The sequence below is a fragment of the Jaculus jaculus genome, chromosome 8 (genome assembly GCF_020740685.1).
Source record: "Jaculus jaculus isolate mJacJac1 chromosome 8, mJacJac1.mat.Y.cur, whole genome shotgun sequence".
NCBI lineage: Eukaryota > Metazoa > Chordata > Mammalia > Rodentia > Dipodidae > Jaculus > Jaculus jaculus.
Window position 1 is genome coordinate 115,145,254 of NC_059109.1, and position 18,187 is coordinate 115,163,440.

Consider the following 18,187-nt stretch of genomic DNA (forward strand, 5'->3'; position numbering starts at 1 on the left):
AACTGAATTGCATGAAAATAACTGTACTGAAAAATTTAGGGAATAGAAACAATTTATTGCAGTAAAATTTGTATTAATAACTTTGATTTTCACATAATCTGAACCTTACATGTATATGTAATTCTTTTGAGATTCTTTTACTTTTGAAACTTACACATGTGACTTGTACCAATCCTAGCCTTGAAATGTCTCAGAAAAAGAATGATTACCAGGATCTTTCTATAAGCTCATTAGCTCAGGTTAAATGTACAATTCCCTAAGATAACTATCAGTGCTTACATTGTAAGGTTTTCAAAATGGTTTTACGGTGAAAGTAGCATGAAACCAATCTCTATTCCACTACAATTCTTACCTTTTGTACGTGAATGTGTTCCATGTTTTTGTCTTTGAGCAATAGTTTTATGACCATCTTCCTTCTTGCTAGAATGAGGCTCAGAAATACTCTGCTAATATGAAAATCAAGAATTTCCAAATCTCATATACATATATACAAAGACATTCATATTTCATATGACAAAATCATCAAGTCTTCATCATAAGAGGAGCAAGTATTCAAAACAAGATTTCTTTAATAGAGACCTGTCTAAAGGGTTATCAGTATCAAGTCTGTTTCTGGTCATCTTACAGCCTATGTAATTGGGGAAGCAACTGTGGCAGGCTAAGGGAAATAGGGAAAACTTTCATGGGCAAAATAATGGTGGTAAAGAATCAGCTTTAAGCTAGAAATCATGTTAGGGTTAACTAAAATGATCTGTAGTTGAGATTTCCTATGCATGCCTTAGCCAATCTAGGAAGATCATCAGAGCTATATACTATTGCAGAGTGAGAAAGAAGCATAAAATTATCTATTTGCTATTTTAAATGTGACATTGATTGCAAGGACACATGTGATATTGTTCACATTGTTTACTTTGTCATTTTCTTTTTTTTTTTTTTTTTTTTTTGGTTTTTTGAGGTAGAGTCTCACTCTAGCCCAGAGTTACTTGGAATTCCCTACATAGTCTCAGGGTGCCTTTGAACTCATGGCGATTCTCCTAGCTTTGCCTCCCAACTGCTGGGATACTCTGTCATTCTTGAATGACATACATGGTTCCGAATACCTATATTTGACACATTTCTCATATTTGGAGATGCCCTCACACTGCACTGGTGGCACATACATGTTCTCTCAGCCGGCTTGGATAAAAGTAACCTCAACTTTGTTCACAAGACTCAAAAAATTTACTGTGTATTATTTGCTTGCATATCTTATATTATCATTATAATATCATAGGCTTTGCATGACATATGGAGCTTTTAGAGTCTGTCATAGAGAAAATGCGACCTCAGAGCAAGAGAATCCAAGTCAAAACACATCAAAGATCTTTACAATGGCCTCACACACCAATGAGAGAACTGCCTAGACACTTCACTTTTAAGTAATTTATGTGAATTCAAATACTCTAGAGCATTCAGAAGCCATTTTAACTCACTCACAGGCACCAGTGTAGAATACTTTTTATGTCATTTGTGGATATGGGACGTTATTTTAAAAGCAATTCAAAACAACAACTACCATTTCACAAGGGCTCCGTTAATGAATTTGCCCTCGTATGTGCAGTGGAATGGAATGCAAAGAAAAGATGCAGCCTTTTGGTTTGTAATTTTGGACTGATTTTCTGGGTATACACCGTGACCCCCAGGCTAGAATCTGCCCCTAACATAAGTTCAATTTTCTAGCCTGCAGAACTAGCTTGTCTTCAAGCCCAAAGAGAAGCTTAGTCACCCGAATTGATTTTCATACTAATTTTCTGAGAAATATTATGCCTCTTTGAAATAGAGACCCTGATTTTTATCATAAAGACAACTTGTAGAGCCCCTGACACATGATGTCTAGATGTAAATTGTTACAGGCTGTCCCAATAGTCTAAGAATCTGGAATGAACTGAAATTCTTCCAACTAAATGTTAACTTGTCAATTACGTATAGGGCAATCTCAGGTGTATTTTCATTTATCACATGCACAATTTGAACCCGAAACAAGTATTAATACATGATGTTAACTTTGCAGATTTCATACCTGTGACTCAGCCTTGTAACTGTCGCTATGGCTGTTGTGGCTGCTTTCTATTTTCACTACAGGCTCTGCTGCTGCCATAGACAAAACCATACACATAGGAATAATTCGCTCAAAGGAAACAATAGTTCAAAAATCTTTATAGAATTAAGGAAAATATTTTAATTATAAAATCCTAGGAATGGTTTGGTGACACACACCACTAATGCCAGCATTCAGGAGGCAAAGGTCAAAGTATTTTTGGGAGTTCAATGCCAGCCTAGAAGTACCCAGTGAGTTCTAGGTCAGCTTAGGCTACAGTGGCAGCACAGCTCAAAAACAAGCCCACCCTCCACATGAAAAATAAAATCAATGCAAATGTATTACATTCATTAATCAGACCTTCCATTCAACTGAATTTAGAAGACACTTTTATATTTATGAACATTAAAAATATGACTCCTACAAATTCTAGAAATAAATATGATTTGAGAAAGCAATGATTGGAAAGTTGCAAACACAAATTTAGCAAGTGAGGAACAATGAAAAACATGATAGATACACATTTTGAAATTATCATAAAGTCATGCCATGTCATATTTTGCATAGTATCTTTCTCCAACAAAAACATAATAAGCCATATTTAATTAAATCATCAAAGTTTCTGTCAACCTTTTCTCATTTCAAAACACATGACATGAAATGCTGTTTTGTGCTGAACTTGCTTTACATTGTTTAAGAGTCATCCTGTCACAAAGGACATAAATGGTTATTCTGTTTGTGTCTTTTTTTTTTTTTTTTTTTTTTTGGTTTTTCTAGGCAGGGTCTCATTCTAGCTTAGGCTGACCTGGAATTCATTACATAGGCTCAGGGTGGCCTTGAACTCACAGTGATCTTCCTACCTCTGCCTCCTAAGTGCTGGCATTAAAGGCGTGTGCTACCATGCCTGACGATGATTGTGTCATGTAAACATGAAAACAGCTTCATAGATGCTAGGTCCACATTCATGTTGTTATTGTAAGACAACAGACAGAGGTCATAGATGAAAATATGGAAACTGAGTAAAAGGCCCAACTCAGAAGTTGAATGATGCCAGAAGAAATGGAAGAAAATGGTGAGGAAATTTGTAGATTTAGGAAAATTCTGCTGAATAAGGCTCCATACCTACCTATGACAGCACATTTCACTGTTATACAAAGCATTCAACCAAGTTACTGATCAATATGGGTCTAACCTTTTATTTGTACTTTTGACATTTGTTGTCTTGTTTTAGTAGTAGTGTCCTGTAAATTATCAACTTCTTTCTTCTCAGAGTGAGACTCAGACATATGCTGCTAACATAATGAAGACAAGTGTTTCAAAATATGTATTCAGAGCTACAAGTAAAATCATACTTGTATTTCAAAAATACCACACTTCTTAAAATAAAATAAACAAATGTTTCAAATCACCTTCCCTCAATTGGGTACTACAAAATTGTTATTAAATTCATATCAGTTTTCTGCCTTATCCATGCAGTAACTCAAGGCAGTAAGTAACTGAGGTAGGCAAAAGGAAAATTTTTCAATACAATGCTGTTTGGAAGGAATATGTTCCCAAGAAACAGTTTAGAATATCAAAGTTTACACTATATTCTCTCAAACATAGTAGGCTATGTTAGTAATGTTACTATAGCCCAGGCTGACCTGCATCTCATTCCTTTGATTGGCCTGAAGCCCAGACCTCTACTCCTTTCTCTGCCTCTCCATTGCTGGGAATAAGGCATGCAGCACCATACCCAATTGAGAACTATTTGTTCAAACATAATTGCAATAACCTCCTTAGAGCAGTGAATACATAAAAATACACATTCTTGTGGAGTGGGAACACACAACAGTGAACTAGATATTACAAGGAAAGATTCAGCCTTTGAGTTTGAGCACCTAAAATCCAGACCATCACATGCTACTTACCCATAATTTTCTATTAGAAACTCAGTTATTGGACTTGGTTTTGAACTCATTTCTTTTTTTTTCCTTGGTCAGAATCTCAATTTTAATAACAAGTCTGGTTGCATACAGATAATGATATTTAGCTTAGATTTTTATGTACACATCAAAAGCATTATATCCAAAACATGTAAACTCATACTTTGTAATAAGATCTTCACATGACTGGGAGCATTGGAAGTTAATGCTAAGGGTTTTTGAGTGTGTTTTCATACAGGAATCTGGTGCTTCTTTGCCAAGGAATTGATCACCGTGCTTTATCCAGTGTGACTGAATGACTTTGTGAGGCCCAACATTCCTTCTGCTGTGGTGACTCCAAGTCTACTCTGTCCTGAGCTACCAATGGGTGGTTGAACTCATTTTTTTTTATTAAAATCTTTTTGAACTCATTTCTTAATGATACTTTATGCCTTTATATAAATGGAGGCTCAGAATATCAGAAAGCAAAATTGCAAAGCCACTAAAAGATGATCTGTGGCTGTCATTGCATGCAAGCTTTCACAACACACTACCAACATACAATCGGATAGGTATGTGCAAAAGTAAAACTAAAGTGGCATGCATTACCTTATGAGGTCAACAAAAGTCCATTCAAATAGGTCTACAGTAAATTTTGAAAGTGAATATGCAATATATATGCAGTTTTGAAGTTTGAATACTCCTTACTGTTAGTAGATCCATTTTGCTGTCTCTATGGCTGGCTTTCTGTACTTCTGGTTTTGTAGTATGATCTGCTGATGCTTCTAGAAAAAAAGGGCACTTCCATTAAATGAACTGCATGAAAATAATTGTACTGAAAAATTAGGGAATAGAAACCATTAATTGTAGTAAAATTTGTGTTAATAAATTTTATTTTCCAATAATCTGAACCTTACTTGTACAAGTAATTCTTTTGAGATTCTTTTACTTTTGAAACTTACACATGTGACTTTATACCATCCCTAGCTTTGAAATGGCTCAGAAAAATTATGATGACCAGGAGGATCTCTCTATAAGCTCATCAGCTCAGGTTAAATTTACAATTCCCCAAGTAACTATAAGTGCTAACATTGTAAAGTTTTTAAAATGGTTTTACGGTGAAAGTAGCATGAAACCTATTTCTATTCCAGTATAGTTCTTACCTTTTATCTGTGAATGTGTTCCATGTTTTTGTCTTTGAGCAATAGTTTTACGACCATCTTCCTTCTTGCTAGAATGAGGCTCAGAAATACTCTGCTAATATGAAAAACAAGAATTTCCAAATCTCATATACATATATACAAAGACATTCATATTTCATATGACAAAATCATCAAGTCTTCATCATAAGAGGAGCAAGTATTCAAAACAAGATTTCTTTAATAGAGACCTGTCTAAAGGGATATCAATATGAAGTCTGTTTCTGGTCATCTTACAGCCTATATAACTGGTGGAAGCAACTGTGGCAAGCTAAGAGAAATAGGGAAAACTTTCATGGGCAAAATAATGGTGGTGGTCAAGATGGCGACCGCCTAGCTGCACTACAAACAACGAGGGAAAAAAAGGCAAGTATTCAAGGGAAATTAGGAACTTTCTGAAGAGGGAGGGCACAGATTGGGATAAAAGAGGGAAGCACACACCCCTGCGATCCACGCCCCGCCACCCCGCCCGCCGGGAATAACTGCATCGGGCGAGGCCCCGCGCCCAGCGGCCCGGCGCCCCGTGCACACCAAGCCCCACGCGCCCCAGCGGCCCAGCGCACCCCACAACCCCCGTGCCCCACACCCGCCGCACCCCCCGCACCCCTCCAGCACGCCCCTCCCCCCCAGCGCGCCCCACGCTCCCTATCCACACACGGCAGACGTGGCCCAAGCGAACCAAGGCTTCCCGCGCCCCGGGCACCCAGGCCTGCCCCGCGCCCCTGCCCGCCCAAGACCCCTGCGCGCCACCCCCGCGTGCCTCGAGACCGCCCCACCCTGCCGCGCGCCCCACCCCCCGCGCCTTCCGTGCTCTCTATCCACACACAGCAGGCACGCCCCAAGCGCCCCGCGCCCCGGGCGCCCAGGCGTGCCCCGCACCCCCGCGCCCCCCGCGCGCCCCGAGACCCCCACGCCCCACCCCCACGCGCCTCGAGTCCCCCCCCGCGTGCCCCGCCCCCGCCTCTCCCCCCAGCGCGCCCAACGCTCCTTACCCACACGCGACAGGGGCGCTCAAAGGGCCCCGCAGCGTCCAGCGCCCGGGCGCCCAGGTGTCCCCCGATCCCCCCGCGTGCCCCGAGACTCCCCGCGCCCCACCCCCGCGCTCATCGAGTCCCCCCCGTGCACCCCACCCCCGCCGCGCGCCCAGACTGCCCCGCAGCGTCCCACAGCATCCAGCACTCCATCTTACCTCAGCGTGCTCCACGCCCCCTGCGCTACCCGCAACCCCCTGGACCCCCTCAGCCCCCTCCCCCGCGCGATCCGCCCCCTCCCCCCTTGCGAGTCCAGAGCACCCCACGGTATCCCACAGCGCCCCACGCTCCTAGCTGCCCCCCTCCCCTCACGCCCTGCTGTTCTCACATCACTTGCCGCCGGTCAGTTTCTGCTGTGTCCTGATTCCGTATCCACATCATCTGCCTCTGCACTACAATTGCACGTGCAGTGGGCCCAGTCCCACAGCAAGAGCCACATAAGTCCACACTGAGTCATTAGCGCCAGCGCAGGTGCCATCCCCTAACTGTACATCGCCACCCATCCCCCACTCCCCTGAGGCGGAAGAGCACAGACTGTTTACAGACCCCAGTGTACCCAGCCAGAATCTAGGCACCTTCAAGGCTTGCTACATCAGTCCCTTTTCAAGCTCAAAGGCAGGCAGCTTAGGTGCATTACTGGGTGAGAATTCAGGCAACTTTGGTGCCCCTGTCAGGCTATAGGTAGGCGGCTTTGGTAAGAGTGAGCAAAAACCCAGGCTGCTTACAACTGCCCCAGGCTGCCTTGGATTTGCATTAAGCTAGATCCCAGGCTGCTCCACCCACCTACCTGCCCATACACTGACATGGGTAGACCACAGCGCAAAAGAAATAACACGAAAAATAAAATGGAAGAAAATCCAGACAGATCACCCAGTCCAACAAGGATCACAACAAACCAAAACATAGAAGAGTGTTTAGGATCAGAACATCAAGTGGAAGCAATGAACAATGCAACCCTGACCAAACTACTGCTAGATCTGACAGGAAAGCTACAAAGGATAGATAATCGTATGGATGCTACCATCACTAAGCTAGAGCAATATGATAAGACACTGGAAGGAATTCAAAGAGAGCTAAGAGAGTTGAGGGAGAATGAAAAAAAAGAGGACTTAAAAATCAGCTGGCCACACTAAATGAAAACATAAAGAAATGCAAGGATGATTTCCAAGAATCAGCAAGAAAGTCAGAAAATGAGACAAAAAGGGAGCTGGACAAAGCGATGGAAGTGATACATAGGAAAGTAGTAGAAAATGCAAACTTAATTGAACAAGTCCAAAACTCACTAGAGTCTCTCAAGAATAGAGTCAGCGAAGTGGAAGATAGAAATTCCGATCTGGAAGACAGGATGGAAGAAACAGTTCGAGAGTCCAAAAATTTCAGTAAGTTCAAAAGTTCCTGTGAACAGAACATGAGAGAATTGTGGGATACACTTAAACGTCCTAATATCAGAATCATTGGAATACCAGAAGGAGAAGAATTTCAGACCAAAGGCATGGAGAACTTATTTAACACAATAATTGAAGAAAACTTCCCCCGTCTCTTAAAAGAAAGGCCCATCAAGATTCAAGAAGCAAACAGAACTCCTAACCGACTAGACCAAAGGAGAAACTCCCCAAGGCATATTATCATTAAGACTCTAAACATTGACACCAAGGAAAAAATCCTAAAAGCAGCTAGGGAAAAACAGCACACCACTTTCAAAGGAAACCCCATCAGAATTACTTCAGACTTCTCAATGGAAACCCTGAAAGCTAGAAGGGCCTGGAATGAAACTCTCCAAACTCTAAGAAACTATGGCTTCCAACCCAAACTACTCTACCCAGCAAAAGTCTCCCTTATAATAGATGGTGAAAGGAAAACTTTCCATGATAAAACTCAGCTTTACAATTATATGAACACAAAACCAAACCTACAGAAAGTACTCCAGGAAATTCTCCACAGAGAGGAAACAAATAACCAAACACAAATGCCTACAAGAAGAAGATCACAGTAACCAAACCCAGAGTATATACAAAAAAAAAAAAAAAAAAAAAATTCCATGGAAATGCCAACACACCTCTACCACCACAAAATGACAGGGATCAAATCAAATCTCACAGTCATCACCCTAAACATTAATGGCCTTAATTCACCCATCAAGAGACACAGGCTAACAGGGTGGATCAAAAAATTAGACCTCTCAATCTGCTGCCTTCAAGAAACCCACCTTACCACTAAAGACAGAAACCTCCTCAGGGTGAAAGGGTGGAAAACAATATTCCAAGCAAATGGGAATAAGAAACAAGCAGGTGTAGCTATATTAATATCAGATAAAGTTGACTTCAAACCAAAAACAATCAAAAAAGACAAAGAAGGCTACTTCCTACTTGTAAAGGGAACAATCCATCAAGAGGATATTACAATCATAAATCTGTATGCACCAAACACAGGGGCACTGCAGTTCATAAAACAAAACCTACTTGACAATAAAACAGAAATAACCACCAACACCATCATAGCTGGGGACTTTAACACACCATTATCAGTAATAGACAGATCATCCAAACAGAAGCTCAACAGGGAAGTAAGAGAGCTCAACAAAACCATAGAGCACTTAGACCTAACAGACATCTACAGAACTTTCCACCCCAAATCCACAGACTACACATTCTTCTCAGCAGCCCATGGAACATTCTCTAAAATAGACCATATACTGGGTCACAAAGATAGCCTCCACATATTTAGGAAAATCGACATAATTCCCTGCATGATATCAGATCATAATGCTATATTCCTAGAAATCAACAACAAAAAAACCAACAAGAGCCCCAACGGCAACTGGAAACTGAATAGCACACTCTTAAACAATAAATGGATAGTGGATGAAATAAAAAATGAAATTGCAAAATTCCTGGAATTGAATGACAATGAGAACACATCATACCAAAACTTGTGGGACACAATGAAGGCAGTCCTCAGGGGAAAATTCATAGCACTCAATGCCTTCATAAAAAAGACAGAAAAATCCCAAATCAATAGCTTAACCATCCACCTAAAGGCATTGGAAAAACAAGAAAAATCCAACCCAAAGAGCTCCAGAAGGAAGGAAATAATTAAAATCAGAGCAGAAATTAATGAATTGGAAACCAAGGAAACAATTAAGGCAATTGACAAAACAAAGAGCTGGTTCTTTGAAAAAATAAACAAGATTGACAAACCTCTGGCCAATTTGATCAAGCAAAAAAAGGAGAGACTCCAAATTAACAAAATTCAAAATGAAAAAGGAGAGATTACAACAGACATCAGTGAAATCGGCAGAATCATCAGGACTTATTTCAAAAACCTCTACTCCACAAAACTGGAAAATGTGGAGGAGATGGATAAATTCCTGGATGCATATCATCTACCAAAGCTAAACTCAGAGCAGATCAACCACCTCAATGAACCCATCACGCTCATGGAGATTGAAAAAGTAATAAAAAACCTCCCAAAAAAGAAGAGTCCAGGACCAGATGGATTCCCAGCCGAATTTTATCAAACCTTCATGGAAGAACTCAAACCAATCTTCCTAAAACTGTGCCACACAATTGAAGAACAGGGAAAACTACCCAACTCCTTCTATGAAGCTAGTATCACCCTAATCCCAAAACCAGGCAGAGATGCCACAAGAAAAGAAAACTATCGGCCTATTTCCCTAATGAACATAGACGCAAAGATCCTCAACAAAATTCTTGCAAACCGAATCCAACAACACATCAAAAGCATTATCCACCTTGACCAAGTGGGATTTATCCCAGGAACACAAGGGTGGTTCAACATACGAAAATCTGTCAATGTAATATACCACATCAACAAGCTTAAACATAAAAATCACATGATCATTTCGATAGATGCAGAGAAGGCCTTTGACAAGATACAACATCACTTCATGATCAAAACATTGGAGAGAATCGGCATGGCCGGTTCACATCTTAATATAATAAAGGCAATATACAAAGCTCCAAAGGCCCAAATAATTCTTAATGGAGAGAGACTGGAGGAATTCCCATTGAGATCAGGAACAAGACAGGGATGTCCTCTCTCACCTCTGCTTTTCAATATAGTTCTGGAAGTCCTAGCTCAAGCAATAAGACAGGAGAAGGAAATAAAAGGGATACAATTTGGAAAGGAAGAAGTTAAGTTAGCTCTATTCGCTGATGACATGATTGTATATGTAAGAGACCCGAGAGACTCCATCCCAAAACTCCTGAAGGTGATTAACTCCTATAGCAAAGTAGCAGGATACAAAATTAATGCACAAAAATCGGAAGCATTTCTGTATGCAAATGACAAAGACACAGAAAAAGAAATAAAGGACATAGTCCCATTTTCAATAGCAAAAAATAAAATACCTTGGAATAACGTTAACCAAGGAAGTAAAAGATCTATACAACGAAAATATAAAAACTCTCAAAAAAGAAATTGAGGAGGACTTGAAACGATGGAAAGACCTCCCATGCTCCTGGATAGGCAGAATTAACATTGTGAAGATGACAATCCTACCAAAGGCAATATATAGATTTAACACAATTCCAATTAAAATCCCTACAATGTTCTTCACAGACATAGAAAAAATGAGCTCAAATTTCATATGGAAAGGCAGAAGGCCTCGCATATCCAAACATATCCTCAGCAAAAGAAATACCTCTGGTGGCATCACCATACCCGATATAAAGTTATACTACAAAGCCATAGTAATAAAAACAGCATGGTACTGGCATAAAAACAGGAGTATAGACCAATGGAATAGACTTGAGGACCCGGATTTTGGGCCAAGCAACTATAGCTACTTGATATTCGACAAAGGCCCAAACAATATAGACTGGAAAAAAGATAGCATCTTCAACAAATGGTGCTGGACAACCTGGATAACCACATGCAGGAAACTAAAACTTGATCCACACATTTCACCATGCACAACACTCAAATCCAAATGGATCAAAGACCTCAACATAAGACCAGAAACTCGAAAACTACTGGAAGAAAATTTAGGAAGTACTTTCCATGATATAGGAATGGGAAAAGACTTCCTGAATAAAACCCCAGTGGCTCAAGTTCTTAAACAGTCACTCAACCATTGGGATCATATGAAGCTGAAGAGTTTCTTTACAGATAAGCATATAATAAACAAAGCCAATAGAATACCCACAGAGTGGGAGAAAATATTTGCAGGTTATCCAACTGATAGAGGCCTTATCTCTAGAATTTACAAAAAACTCAAAAGTCTAAACAATAAGAAGACAAATACCCCACTCACAAAATGGGGCACAGAGTTAAACAGGCAATTCACAGAGGAAGAGATACAAATGGCAAACACACACCTAAGAAAATGTTCATCATCCCTAACCATCAGAGAAATGCAAATTAAAACAACTATGAGATTCCACCTTACCCCAATAAGGATAGCCAACATCAAAAGGTCAAATGAAAATAAATGCTGGCGAGGATGTGGAGAAGCAGGGACACTCATTCACTGTTGGTGGGAATGCAGGATGGTACAGCCACTTTGGAAAGCAATATGGAGACTCCTGAAAAAGCTGACTATAGAAATACCAACAGACCCAGTTATACCATTACTGGGCATGTACCCTAAAACCTTCAAACCAAAAGCCAGAGAGATTTGCTCAACCATGTTTGTAGCAGCTCAATTCGTAATAGCTAAAAGCTGGAATCAACCCAGATGTCCATCATTAGAAGAATGGATAACAAAGATGTGGTATATCTACACAATGGAATTCTATACAGCAGTAAGAAAAAACGACATAAAGAAATTTGAGGAAAAATGGTTGAACCTGGAACAGATCATTCTCAGCGAACTTACCCAATCACAGAAAAAAAATCGACACATAGTCTCACTCATCTGCAACACCTAACCTGAATTTGCCCAAGATGCCTTACATACCCAGCAAGTACCTCATGGACTAGACAATAAGATGGATGGGAGGGCGGGGAGGGAATCAAAGGGTGGAAAACAGTAATCTGGACCCAAACGGCAATGGTACCATAAAATTCTACTTCCTAAAAGACAGACCAAATGACTGAACCTTCACTAGTCCCTTACAGGAAACACCTGAACCACAAGACACTGGAGAGGGTAGGATCAAGACTGACCTAAATCTCCTACATCTTCCCTACTTCCCTCTCCCCCTCACCCCTCTATCTCTCTTCTCTCTAACTCTTGTATATTAGTTATCTTTTTCCTCAATTTCTTAGTGGACACTGACCTGTAACCCCCACTTCCAGCTTGGGCCTACCATCCACAATGAGCTTTTGATCAAAGAAACCTACAAGGTTTCCCAAAACAATGACAGACTTCTGTCAGAATACTTGATGACCCACCAAAGGCCAGTGGTAAGACCCTATTGCTGAAGACTCCATACGCAGCTGACACGTAAAATGGAATGACATGGCTGGAAGCCAGGAGAGAGTCAGTCCCCAGACAGTCAGCGTGTCTAGTGCCAGAAGGCGCTACATAGGCGACTGGGGGAAGTGACCAAGATCTGTCCAAGCAACACATTGTTTAACCTAAGTAGCAACAATTAACCGGATGTGATACCCATACAAGTGCAATAGTGGTACACAGCCATGGTGAGGAATCAATTGCTCTTGATTTGGCTAACTGATCCACTCAGTGGTACTAGACCCTTAGCTGGAGCTGGGAAACAAGTCAGAACCATACCCAAACACAAGCCCACTCTACAATATCAAGCTACCATCAATCACGGGGTATAAGAGGGCCTACACCTATCAAACTGTCTATCAAAAAAGTAAGTGTTATCTCAATTTTCTGGGTGCTAACTCACTCTCCGTTGGAGAATCTGCTTCTCTTTTCCAGATAGATGCAGATCCTAAGAAGAGATGCCCCAACATACCTCAGAAGGGGCCCAACTGAAACTAAGGACAACTGGCGAAATAAGCAAGGGTGATGTTTTCCTGTGAACTGGATACCAGCACAAAGGGGAAGGAGATCAATTCAGAGAAAAATCAACTCCTACCAAATCAGAGAGCCAGAGCCTCAGAGGCCCCCAACACCTCAGCACTGAAGCAGACCAAAAATGAACCCAACATGGCTCAGGGAAATCTTGCGGAAGAGGGGGCGGAAAGAATGTCAGAGTTACATGTTGGGTCATGATTTTCAGAGACATTTATCATACTAATAACTGGGGGCTAACTCCACAATGCACGACCCATTTTCAATAATAAGGAGGGTCTAATGGGAGGGGGTAGATCACAGATGAGCCTAAATAATGGTACCAAACTGCCTGTATTTACTGAAAAGAAAACTAATAAATTAAATTAAAAAAAAAATAATAATAATGGTGGTAAAGAATCAGCTTTAAGCTAGAAATCATGTTAGGGTTAAATAAAATGATCTGTAGTTGAGATTTCCTATGCATGCCTTAGCCAATCTAGGAAGATCATCAGAGCTATACACCATGCCAGAGTGAGAAAGAAGCATAAAATTATCTATTTGCTATTTTAAATGTGACATTCATTGCAAGGACACATGTGATATTGTTCACATTGTTTACTTTGTCATTCTTTTTTTTAATTAATTTTTTTGTTCATTTTTATTTATTTATTTGAGAGTGAAAGAGACAGAAAGAGGAAGAGAGAGAGTGAGAGAAAGAGAATGCGCATGCCAGGGCTTCCAGCCACTGAAAACGAACTCTAGACACATGTGCCCCCTTGTGGATTTGGCTAACGAGGGTCCTGGGAAATTGAGCCTCTAACTGGTCTAACTAGGCTTCATAGGCAAGTGTTTAACCACTAAGCCATCTCTCCAGCCAAACACTTTTTTTTTTGTTTGTTTTTGTTTTTCGAGGTAGGGTCTCACTCTGGCTCAGGCTGACCTGGAATTCACTATGTAGTCTCAGGGTGGCCTCGAACTCTTGGCAATCCTCCTACCTCTGCCTCCCGAGTGCTGGGATTAAAGGCGTGCGCCACCACGCCTGGCTCCAACACTTTCTTTTTTTTTTTTTTTTTGAGGTAGGGTCTCTAGGCCAGACTGATCTGAAACTGACTATATAGTCTCAGGGTGCCCTTGAACTCTTGGTGATCCTCCCAGCTCTGCCTCCGAACTGTTGGGATACTCTGTCATTCTTGAATGACATACATGATCCCAAATACCTATATTCAACATGTTTCTCATATTTGGAGATGCCCTCACACTGCACTGGTGGCACATACATGTTCTCTCAGCCTGCTTGGATAAAAGTAACCTCAACTTTACTCACAGGGCTCAAAACATTTACTGTGTTTTATATGCTTATGTTTCTTATATTATCATGATAATATCATAGGCTTTGCATGACATATGGAGCTTTTAACGTGCATCATAGAGAAAACGTGACCCAAGAGCAATGGATTCCCAATCAAAATACATGAAAGATCTTTACAATGGCCTCACGTACCAATGAGAGAACTGCCCAGACACATCACTTTTAAGTACTTTATGTGAATTCAAATAGTGTAGTGCATTTAGAAGCTATTTTAACTCACTCACAGGCACCAGTGTAGAATATTTTTAATGTCATTTGTGGATATGGGGAGTTATTTTAGAAATAATTCAAAACAACAACTACCATTTCACAAGGGCTCCGTTAATGAATTTGCCCTTGTATGTGTAGTGGAATGGAATGCAAAGAAAAGATGCAGCGTTTTGGTTTGTAATTAAGGACTGATGATCTAAGCACACAATGTGACCCACAGGCTAGAATCTGCCCTTAAATAAGTTCAATTTCCTAGCCTCTACAACTAGCTTGCCTTCAAGCCAAAACAGAAGCTTAGTCACCATACATGATTTTCACCCTAATTTTCTGAGAAACATTATGCTTTCAAAGAACTAGAGACCCTGATTTTCTACAAAAAGACAACTTGTAGAAACCCAGACAGAAGATGTCTGGATGTAAATTATTACAGCTCTCCCAATAGTCTAAGAACACGGCATGAACTGAAATTCTTCCAGCTAAATGGTAACTTGATATCAATTACCTATAGGGCAATCTCAAGTGTATTTTCATTTATCACATGCACATTTTGAACCTGAAACAAGTATTATACATGATGTTAACTTTGCAGATTTCATACCTGTGACTCAGCCTTGTAACTGTCGCTATGGCTGTCACGGCTGCTTTCTATTTTCACTACAGGCTCTGCTGCTGCCATAGACAAAAACATACACATAAGTAAAATTCACTCAAAGGAAACAAAAGTTCAAACATCTTTATAGAGTTAAGTAAAAGATGATAATTGTAAAATCCTAGGTATGGTTTGGTGACACACACCACTAATGCCAGCATTCAAGAGGCAAAGGTCAAAGGATTCTTGTGAGTTCAAGGCCAGCCTAGTAGTACCGAGGGAGTTCCTGGACAGCTTAGGCTACAGTGGCAGCACAGCTCAAAAGCAAACCCACCCTCCACAGGAAATAAACGAATCAAAATGCATTATTTTCATAAATCAGACATTCAACTCAACTGAATTTAGAAGACACTTTTATATTTACAAATATTAAAAATATCACTACTACAGACTCTAGAAATAAACATGATCTGAGAAAGCAATGATTGCAAACTTCCATAAATAAGTTTAGCATGTGAGGAACAATGAGAAACATGAGAGTTACACATTTTCAAATTATCATAATCATGTAATGCCATATTTTGCACAGTATCTTCCTCCAACAGTAAAGTTGTAAGTCATATTTAATTACATCATTAAATTTATGTCAATTTTATTTTCTCATTTCAAAACAACATGACATGAAATGCTGTTTTGTGCCCCACTAGCTTTACATTTTTAAAGAGTCATCCTGCCACAAAGAACATAAGTGGTTATTCTGTTTGTGTATTTCTTTTTTTTATTTGTTTGGTTTCTCAAGGCGGGGTTTCACTCTAGCTTAGACTGACCAGGAAATCACTATAAACTCTCAGCGTGGCCTTGAAATCACAGCGATCCTCCTACCACTGCCTCCTGAGTGCTGGCATTAAAGGCGTGTGCCACCATGGCTGGCGATGTTTGTGTACTTTGTAAACATGACAACAGCAAGGTTCCTAGATTCTAGGTCCCCATTCATGTTGCTATTGTAAGACAATAGGTATAGATACACAGAGGTCATAGGTGAAAATACGGAAATTGAGTGAGAAACCCAACTCAGAAGCTAATTGATACTAGAAGAAATGGAAGAAAATGGTGAGGAAATTTGTAGATTTAAGAAAATTCTGAAGCCGGGTATGGTGGCGCATGCCTTTAATCCCAGCACTCGGGAGGCAGAGGTAGGAGGATCGCCATGAGTTCGAGGCCACCCTGAGACTCCATAGTGAATTCCAGGTCAGCCTGGGCTAGAGTGAAACCTTACCTCGAAAAACCAAAAAAAAAAAAAAAAAAAAAAAAAAGAAAATTCTGCTGGATAAGGCTCCATATCTACTTATCACAGCATATTTCACTGTTATACAAAGGGAATGATCATAAAAGCATTCAACTGTGTTACAGATCAATATGGGTCTAACCTTTTATTTGTACTTCTGACATTTGTTGTCTTGCTTCAGTAGTAGTGTCCTGTACATTATCAACTTCTTTCTTCCCAGAAACACACCTACACATACACTGTTACATAATGAAGAAAAGTGAGTCAAAATATGTATTCAGAGCTACAAGTAAGATCATGTTATGTATTTAAAAAGGACCACACTCTTTAAAATAAAATAAACAAATATTTAAAATCACATTCCCTCAAATGGGTACTGCAAAATTGTTATTAAATTCATATGTTTTCTGCCTTATCCATGCAATAAAAGGCAGTAATTGACATAGGCAAAAGTAAAATTTTTTGATACAATGATATTAGGAAAGAATATGTTCCCAAGAAACACTTTTGAATATCAAAGTTTACACTGTTTTTTCCCAAATGTAGCTGGCTATATTTGTAACTTCACTATAGCCCAGGCTGTCCTGCATCTCATTCCTTTGATTGGCCTCAAGCCCAGACCTCTCTTCCTTGCTCTGCCTCCCCATTGCTGGGAAGAAGGTATGCAGCACCATACCCAATTGAGAACTATTTGTTCAAACATAATTCAATGACCTCATTAGAGCAAAAAATACATAAATATACACATTCTTGTAGAGTGGGGACACTCTAGAGTGAACTAGATATTACAAGGAAAGATTCAGCCTTTGAGTTTGGAATTAATTACTGATTATACGAAAACATCAAGTTTGAGCACTGTGAATATTGACCCATTCCCCTAAAATCCAGACCATCACATACTACTTACCCATAATTTTCTATTAGGAACTCAGTTATTGGATTTGGTTTTGAACTCATTTCTTAATGATACCTTATACCTTTATACAAATGGAGGCTCAGAATATCAGAAAGCAAAATTGCAAAGCTACTAAAAGATGATCTGTGACTGTCGTTGGATGCAAGCTTTCAGAACACACTATCAGCATGCAATCAGACAGGTATGTCCATAAGTAAAACTAAAGTGGCATGCATTACCTTATGAGGTCAACAACTGTGCATTCAAAGAGATTTACAGTAAATTTTGAAAGTGAATATGCAATGTACATGTAGTTTTCAAATTTGAATACTCTTACCATTAATAGACCCATTTTTCTGCCTCTACGACTAGCTTTCTTTATTTCTGGTTTTGCGGTATGATCTGCTGATGCTTCTAGGGAAAAAAGGGCACGTCAATTACATGAATTGAATGAAAATAATTGTACTCAAAAGATGGGGAATAGAAACCATTAATTGTAGGAAAGTTTGTATTAATAACTTTGATTTTCACATAATCTGAATCTTTCTTGTATATGTAATTCTCTTGATATTCTTTTAATTTTGAACTTTACCCATGTGACTAGAATCATCTCTAGTTTTGAAATGGCTCAGAAAAAGAATGATTACCAGGATCTCTCTATAATCTCATCAGTTCAGGTGAAATGTATAATTCCCCA

General features: G+C 39.9%; 1 protein-coding gene across 1 annotated transcript in view; it reads right to left on the reverse strand.

Moving 5' to 3' along the window:
• Positions 1-18,187, reverse strand: part of LOC123462893 — a 65,312-nt gene that overhangs the window by 1,797 nt on the left and 45,328 nt on the right. Inside the window, exons 28-34 of the mRNA XM_045157061.1 lie at positions 17,730-17,904; positions 16,738-16,823; positions 15,320-15,390; positions 5,145-5,235; positions 4,690-4,766; positions 2,060-2,167; positions 353-443 (exon numbers count right to left, since the gene is read on the reverse strand). Of these exons, the coding sequence (XP_045012996.1) occupies positions 353-443; positions 2,060-2,167; positions 4,690-4,766; positions 5,145-5,235; positions 15,320-15,390; positions 16,738-16,823; positions 17,730-17,904 (699 nt within the window). The remainder of the gene's footprint in view (positions 1-352; positions 444-2,059; positions 2,168-4,689; positions 4,767-5,144; positions 5,236-15,319; positions 15,391-16,737; positions 16,824-17,729; positions 17,905-18,187) is intronic.